This window comes from Myotis myotis, unplaced genomic scaffold (assembly GCF_014108235.1).
Source record: "Myotis myotis isolate mMyoMyo1 unplaced genomic scaffold, mMyoMyo1.p scaffold_m19_p_19, whole genome shotgun sequence".
Classification (NCBI taxonomy): domain Eukaryota; kingdom Metazoa; phylum Chordata; class Mammalia; order Chiroptera; family Vespertilionidae; genus Myotis; species Myotis myotis.
In genome coordinates, this window is record NW_023416323.1 from 36,963,653 (window position 1) to 36,972,196 (window position 8,544).

The 8,544-nt window shown below is 55.4% G+C and overlaps 1 protein-coding gene across 1 annotated transcript in view; it reads left to right on the forward strand.

Moving 5' to 3' along the window:
- The window catches only part of CNGB1 (cyclic nucleotide gated channel subunit beta 1), a 49,895-nt gene extending 42,019 nt beyond the window's left edge, over nucleotides 1–7,876 (forward strand). Inside the window, exons 33-34 of the mRNA XM_036346846.1 lie at nucleotides 4,165–4,381; nucleotides 7,195–7,876. Coding sequence (XP_036202739.1) covers nucleotides 4,165–4,381; nucleotides 7,195–7,431 — 454 coding nt within the window. The 3' untranslated portion in view covers nucleotides 7,432–7,876. The remainder of the gene's footprint in view (nucleotides 1–4,164; nucleotides 4,382–7,194) is intronic.
- The last annotated feature ends 668 nt before the right edge of the window (nucleotides 7,877–8,544 follow it).

Here is an 8,544-nt window from a genome sequence, read left to right on the forward strand (position 1 = left end):
AGGCTGGGACGTGCCTTCGTTCAGGCTCGGGGTTTGGAGCTGCCGGCCCTGGGCTCGTTGTGAATGGGTCGGCAACAGGATCAGTGAGATGGCTTTGAGCAGAAGCACACCGAGGCAGGTAATGCACTGACCGGCTGATGAAGATGCTGCGTTGAGAGGCACACAGAGCCCTCATCCCGATTCCCCCAGCGGCGACGGTTCGGGCGTCACCGATTCCGTGTTTGCAGGGATGCGTAGAATTTACCCAGGTAATGGGAACTGACTGTTTATGTCTGAGAACTGGCCCCCAGGCCCTCCCCCTCTTTTCCTCCCCCTGCAGGAAGGCTCAAGTGGCATGTCACCCCACCAGCCGAGTTAGGTGAAGCTTTGCCAAATGGCCAGATCCTGCAGAGGCCTGGCTCCTGACCTGCCTGTGGGACAGGGGGTGGGGGTGGGGGCAGCCAGAGGAAGGAGGAAGGGCTGATTCTGGGCAAGTTTGAGGAGAGAGGCAGGGGGCCACGTAGGAACGCTGCCCATCGAAAGAGAGACGAGATCGCCCGGCCGGCGTGGCTCAGTGGTTGAGCGCTGGCCTATGAACCAGGAGGTCGTGGTTTGATTCCCGGTCGGGGCACATGCCCGGGTTGCTGGCTCGATCCCCAGTAGGGGGCATGCAGGAGGCAGCCGATCAATGATTCCTTCTCGTCATTGATGTTTCCATCTCTCTCTGCCTCTCCCTTCCTCTCTGAAATCAATTTAAAGAGAGCGAGATGGGCTCTGAGAACCCCAGGGCCTGGGGGTGTCTGACTTGGTGAAAGCCACATGTGGGGTTCTGCCTGAGCTCCCCACTTTATGGGAGACCTGTGGCCCCAAATAAGCGAGGCGCTCAGCTCTTGGACTTGGCCTCTCCAAGAAAGGGGGCCAAAGGTCTCATGCATGCCCCCTCCTTCAGGGGTGAATGCTTGATCCTAATTATAGTGGAACGCATGCCATCTGAAATCGAGGCTCCGTTTCCTTAATCCGGAAGCACCCCGGAAGCCCGATCAATGTTTCAAACCAGAGCCAGCGCCAGCCCTCCGCGAAGGTCCTGTGGACAGCTCCTTCCTGTCGCCTGCGTCCCACGCTGAGCCTTCCTGCAGACGCGTGTGCGCGGAATTACGGACTCAAATAACACGGGTGCCGGTGCCGGGCTCGGAAGAGGCCTAGATGAAGGATCACGTGGGTGTTCTCCGGGGGCAGCCCCAGCTAGCACATGCACATCTCGGGCAATTAATATCGATACACACAATTCCAATCCGTTGCCTCTGATTAGAGAAGCAGCCAGCCAGGGCCTCCTTTGTAAACAAACACGTTTTGCTGGAAGCCCGAGGAATGAATGGGCCAATTAGCAGCCTCGGCTCTGCTCGTTCGCAGGCGAAAGGCATTTGCTCCTGAGCCAAGCCGCTCGCCATAAATGAGCAGCGTGAAGAATTCCTCATGAGAGGCGGCGGCTTTGTCAGATGGAAAAGTCTCTCCTCGTTTAGGGAAGCCGGGGGACATGCCGCATTTAATCTGGGTTGTTATTCTGTCTCGGCCACTTCCTGGCAACCTTGGGCACGTCAGTCCCCCCTCCCCCGCTTCTGGGCCTCAGTTTCCCCAGCTCTCATAGGCACAGTAATCCCAGCCCTTCCCGTGTCACAGGAGTGCTGTCAGCATCCAGGAAGAGCCTGCCCATGAAGTTGCTGCGATCATTAAGGCCTGGCACCCTGGGGTCAGGGGTGTGGGTTTGAATTCCAGCTCGGCCACTTCCCAGCTGTGTGACCTTGGGGAAGTTACTTGCCCTCTCTGGACTTCCATGTCCTCATTCGAAATGAGGGGAAATAGCAGGACCTACCTGAGGACCCCGGGGAGACTTAAATGGCAGAGTGCGTTGTCCGTTATCACTGCTGCCTAACAGTATTACCTCAGATGCAGTAGCCTGAAGCCACACGTATTTATTATCTTGGAGTTTCTATGGGTCAGAAGTCTGGGGATGGCTGGGGCGGGCCCACTCCAGGGCTGTAATCAAGGTGTTGCCAGAGCTGGGTTTCCTCTCAAGTTCAAGTGCTTCCACATCACGTGGTTGTTGGCTGAATTCAGTGCTCGTGGTTGTAGGACTGGTGGCTGCCCTCAGGGTCTTGTCCCCTCACTTCCCCCCGACGTGGGCGCTGGCTTCAGCAAAGCCAGCAAGGCTTGTCCTTGCAGATCATGATCCTGTGTAACGTGTTCATAAATGTGACAGTTGACCACCCTCTCCGTGTTCTAGTGATTGAAAGCAGGTGGCATGTCCCACTCCCCTCAAGGGGCGGGGATCACACAGACAGAGGCAGGAAGGGGGACGCAGAGCCACCCAGGAGCGCCTGTAGAGGACTGAGCACAGGGCCTGACACGTACAGACGCTCAGTAAGGGCTGAGGTGGTGCTGCTGCTGCTGGTGACGTGACAATGAAGCCAGAGAAAGAGAAGCAGAAAGCTTTGGGTCCTTTTCCATCTGGGCCTCTTATTTCTGATTCCATACACTGAAGTACCTTCGTTATTTCCTGTGTGACCTCAGGGAAGTTGCTCAACCTCTCTGAGCCTCCGTTTCCTCCTCTATAAGGTGAAGACAATAAGACCCACGTCTGTTGTTCTGATCGTTCAGTGAGATGCTATGCACGAAGCCCTTAGGGCTGTGCTTGGCTCAGGAAATACACTCAGAAATGGTTTGCCAGCCCAGCCGGCGTGGCTCAGGGGTTGAGCATCGACCTATGAACCAGGAGTTCACTGTTCGATTCCTGATCAGGGCACATGCCTGGGTTGCTGGCTCGATCCCCAGTAGGGGGTGTGCAGGAGGCAGCCAATCAATGATCCTTTCTCATCATTGATGTTTCTCTCTCTCTCTCTCTCTCTCTCTCTCTTTTCCATCCTCTCTGAAATCAATAAAAAAATATATTTTTTAAAAAAGGGCTCGCCAAACAACCACCACCATACAAGTCCAACTCCAAGGGCTCTGTACAAGCAAACTTTTCCTCTGTCCCTGAGTGCGCTGGGGACATGAGCAGAAGCTGCATGCTGGGGACATGAGTGGACACTGTGCTGGGGACATGAGTGAACGCTGTGCTGGGGACATGAGTGAACGCTGTGCTGGGGACATTAGTGAATACTGCGCTGGGGACATGAGTGAATACTGCGCTGGGGACATGAGTGAACGCTGTGCTGGGGACATGAGTGAACGCTGTGCTGGGGACATGAGTGGACGCTGTGCTGGGGACATGAGTGAACGCTGTGCTGGGGACATGAGTGAACGCTGTGCTGGGGACATGAGTGAACGCTGTGCTGGGGACATGAGTGAACGCTGTGCTGGGGACATGAGTGAACGCTGTGCTGGGGACATGAGTGAACGCTGTGCTGGGGACATGAGTGAACGCTGTGCTGGGGACATGAGTGAACGCTGTGCTGGGGACATGAGTGAACGCTGTGCTGGGGACATGAGTGAACGCTGTGCTGGGGACATGAGTGAACGCTGTGCTGGGGACATGAGTGAACGCTGTGCTGGGGACATGAGTGAACGCTGTGCTGGGGACATGAGTGAACGCTGTGCTGGGGACATGAGTGAACGCTGTGCTGGGGACATGAGTGAACGCTGTGCTGGGGACATGAGTGGACGCTGTGCTGGGGACATGAGTGAACGCTGTGCTGGGGACATGAGTGAACGCTGTGCTGGGGACATGAGTGAACGCTGTGCTGGGGACATGAGTGAACGCTGTGCTGGGGACATGAGTGGACGCTGTGCTGGGGACATGAGTGGACGCTGTGCTGGGGACATGAGTGAACGCTGTGCTGGGGACATGAGTGAACGCTGTGCTGGGGACATGAGTGAACGCTGTGCTGGGGACATGAGTGGACGCTGTGCTGGGGACATTAGTGAATACTGTGCTGGGGACATGAGTGAACGCTGTGCTGGGGACATGAGGGAATACTGCGCTGGGGACATGAGTGGACGCTGTGCTGTGTGCTGGGGACATTAGTGAATGCTGTGCTGGGGACATGAGTGAACACTGTGCTGGGGACATTAGTGAATACTGCGCTGGGGACATGAGTAGACGCTGTGCTGGGGACATGAGTGGACGCTGTGCTGGGGACATGAGTGAATACTGCGCTGGGGACATGAGTGGACGCTGCTCTCTTGCAGGCGCATGCTGAAGAGTAACAGCAAGCCCAAGGAGAAGAGTGTGCTCATCCTTCCTCCGCGGGCCGGCACCCCCAAGCTCTTCAATGCCGCCCTGGCCGCAGCGGGAAAGATGGGCGCCAGGGGGGCGAAAGGCGGCCAGCTGGCCCACCTCAGGGCTCGGCTCAAAGAGCTGGCTGCGCTGGAGGCGGCTGCCAAGCAGCAGCAGCTGCTGGAACAGGTAATGTGGCCGGGAACCTGGCCACCGATCTGCGTCACCTCTGTGCCAGGCAGAAGGAAGGCCGGGGACCTCCGCGAGGGGACCCACGGTCCATCCTAGGGGGGTGCTTTCCCTCCTTCCTGTCCGCAGGGCTCCTTTGGTTGCAATGGACAGTGCAGGCTCATATTCACTTGAGAAAACGGAGTTTATGGGGTGGAGTAATTAAAAAGTCTGGTCAAGTGTTACCCGGAAACTCCCGGGTGGGCTCGGGCTGCCTGTCGCTGTGTCCAATAAGGAGGGCAGGGTTGAATTATACTAGGCGTTTATTGGGAAGGCCAGCCAACCAAGACAGGGTGCTTACAAGCATCAAACCCCGCCTTCCAGCAAGGTGCAGGGGGCAGGAGTATAAAGGGGAAGGGGCCAGGGTGCTACGTGCAGCCCCGGGGGTCCACAGACATCAGCTATTGTCTTTAGTCATTGATAAGATGATGTTGATGAGATGATGTTTTGACTCCTGGTGGGTCAGCCTGACCATGCTTATCGGTTCTGCTTGCTGGATTCACAGCTGAGTCACCTCCTCCATCGCTTTGCACAGGCCTTGAAAAGGAAACTTTAAGAAAAACTTAACTCCCTATTCTCATATAAGAAACGTAACCCCCTATTCGCATAAGCATATGTGTTCTGAGATTTAAAATATTATTACTTTTCAGATGAATTCAGGTGATAAGTCCCCCTATCACAAGGCTGAGTCCAAAGCTCAGATGATGCCAACAGGGCGAGGTGTATCATCTCTGTTTTCCTGGGAGATGACTCCACTCCCGGCTGGCCCCAACAGAAGGTGTAGCAGCTCCAACAGGAAGAAAGCACCTCCTTCCCAGTAATTCCAGCAAAAATCCCAGGGCTCGCTGTCATTGGACAGAATTGGGTCACATGTCAATCCCTGAGCCATTCAGTGGGTGCTCCACCGAGGCCTGGCTCACATGCCCCGCCCTACGCTGAGGCGGTAGAGTGGCTTTCCCAAAGGGAAGTCTGGTGTGGGCAGCTAATGTCCCTCCCTCCCCAGATAAGAGTGATGTTCTCCTAGGTCATGTTGTGTCTGTCGAAAAGATTTGCAATTTAAAAGATTTGGAAAGGCGACAGGCACTGTGCAGACTGCTCCCGCCCCCATAAATCTAAAGGGAATTTTCAAATTAGTTCTGGGATGTTTTTTCTGTGACTAATGCCCAGAATGCCAATTAGAGTGATTGCATTAATTATGGCTGCTCATTACGGTCCTGCAGGGAGGCTGCTGGGAAATGGGGGGATGGGCTTAGGCAGGAGCTCGGTGGCAGGGGAGGGGGCAGCAGGCCATGGGAGACAATTCGGAGGAGGCCAGTGCACTCGGGCTCAGTGCAGGCTGGCGTCAGAATCCGGGGACCTGTCAGAGGCCAGGGGACAGCGGGATCTGAGGAGTGATGCCTGGGTCTCCAGAGGCAGTCACCACTGGCCCCAGGTTGAGCGTAGGCGTGACTGTCTGGCTTGCCGCCTGCCAAGGGTGGCATCAAGCGGGCTGGTTGCGGTCTCTAGGGCCGGCTGAGCTGACAGGTGCTCCCCGAGTGTCCTCAGGACAGTGACCGGCTTGATCCGAAATGGGCTCCTAATGTTAGCTCTTCACTGAGGCAGCTCGGAGACGGGAATTACATGTGCACACGTGTTCCAATAAAAGGCATTTCCCCTGCAATTCAGAACCAGGGCAGAATGGCAGCGTGCAAGGGGCTTTTCTGTAGCCATCCAAAGACACAGGTCCAAGCCTCGGCCCTGTCACCGGCAGCTGTGACGGGTATAGCTCCTCAAGCCTCCCGAGCCCCTGGTTCCTCAGGGTCGCCACATGGGGTACCAGTACGAAAGCATCTGGACCAACTGTCCCATGATCCTTCGGGTCCCGTCAAAGCAGGATGCTTCAGGAGGCCCCCTGGGGGCACCATCTGGGCATCCCGCCTTGGGAGTGCCTGTCAGAGCTTAGCGTGGGCAGGGGAGGGGGCACAGGGGTGACAAGCCTGCAGACACATGAGACAGAGGGAGGGACACGTCCCCCAGGACGCCTTGGGTTCTAGGAGCATCTTGTCCCCCACCCCCTGCTCCCCTTCCTTCAACACCGTGTGACTTGAGCCAACTTCAGGGGTCTCTGTCCCTTTAATTCCGCATGGTGACTGCTCTCCCTTTAACTCAGCACCATTTCAAGCGGGACTTGGACATCTGGGGACCCTGGGCCTCCTGGTCTGGGGGCTGCTCCCTCCAGGAGGGGCCATGGGTACCCATAAAAGCATGGGTTTTCAGCCAATTCCCTATGATACACAGACCATGGCCAGCGTCCATGGGGGCCCACAGGCTGGAGGCTGGAGGTACCTACCAAGTCCCCAGGCGTGGGGCTCAGCCCAGCCTAATGCCAGGGGCCTCTGTGGATCTCAGCCTTTGAGACCTTCCAGAAACGGGGGCAGGCCACAGCTGCTCCAGCCCTCATCGGCCCTTCCCTCGTCTGGTTAGTTTTTCTCATCCCCCAAGGAGCGCGCAGCCCTGGGAACTGGGTGGGCAGGGAGAGGCTCAGCTCTGAGACGCAACAGAGACCTAACATATCTCCCCAGGACCTTCCAACCAGAGATTTTAATCCGTCAACGTCCCCCATAATATATCGTCTCCATAACTAACCCTGATGCAGCTCCGCCAAGTCCCCCACCCGCTAGTTGCACCTGCTGAGCTCGCCATCCTTTTCCGTGGGGTCCAACGCGGGGAACAGGGAGGTAGCTAAGATCCCTTGGACATTCTCGGCCTCACCAGTCACCCTTTTGGGATTCCAGGCCAAGAGCTCGGAAGACACGGCGGGAGAGGTGGGCTCCGCCGCCCCCGACCAGCCTGCGCCCCAGGAACCCCTGGCCCCAGGCTCTCAGCCACCCGCCTTGCCTGGGGGCACCGAGAAGGAGGCAACTGGTCCCCAGGAGGAGCATTCGGTGCGGATCCGCGTGAGCCCCGGCCTGGACCCTGGCGAACAGATCCTGTCGGTGGAGATCCCGGAGGAGAAGAAAGAGGCGGAGTGAGGGGCCCACCCCCACCCCGCCCAGCAGCCCAGCAGCCAAGACGCTGGCCCACAGTGGTGGCCTGGGGGCCCTCGGCTACCTGCTGGCCCTCATTCCTGCTCCCACACCAGCTTCTCCCGGGCTGGTCTTGGCATCACCCACTTTCCTAGTGTCCCTAAGTCCCATCGTCACCTGAGAACCCTGCCTCCCTTGACTAATATTTTCAAGGACAAATACAGTTTTTTCTAGTTTGCAAGTTCATAGGCAGCGGCTAGAATGGGGCTTTAATACCAGGGGACGCTTGGCTGGAGGTCAAGGGTTTTGAATGTTGGGGGTTTCCCTTCAGGATCTGTCTTCCATGTTCCAAGGACAGGAAATATCCAGCAGAAAGGTGGGCAGTTGTACTGTCCTTTTTTTATTTTATGAATTTTTTAAAATATATTTTTTATTGATTTCAGAGAGGAAGAGAGAGGGAGAGAAAGAAACATCAATGATGAGAGAGAGTCATCAATCGGCTGCCTTCTGCACACCCCCTGCTAGGGATCCAGCCCACAACCTGGGCATGTGCCCTGATGGGGAATTGAACCATGACCTCCTGGTTCATAGGTCAATGCTCAACCACTGAGCCACACCAGCCGGGTGAGCCACTGTTACTTTTCACTTGATTTATTTGGGAGTGTCTTCCGTTTCAGCACATAAAGGGCGTGCTTGTTTTGTTATAATTGCACTCTAGTCCGTATCCGGAAATAGCGTAACATTGAATTGCTCTACCATTGACACGCATTTGCATTATTTCCCATCTTATGCCGTTAAACAGAACGCTTCAATAGAAAATCGCACACAGACATCATTTCACTGGTAAACACTATTTCTAAATGGAGAAGTCTGGAGGTTTGGGCTAATTCTTTCTCTTCATAGTTATTCCCATTTATCATTCTCATATTTGCATTAGGTATTCTAATAGAGGTCCACGCATAGAGAATGCTTTCATCTTGAGCAAGTACTTCAGACATATCAATACAGTAAGCATATTGCCCTTCAGTAGATGACACGTTTCAAGGTCACCCTCTCTGTGAGATCCTATTTTATGAGGATTTGTTTTTTTGGGTTTTTTTTAATATATTTTTTATTGAT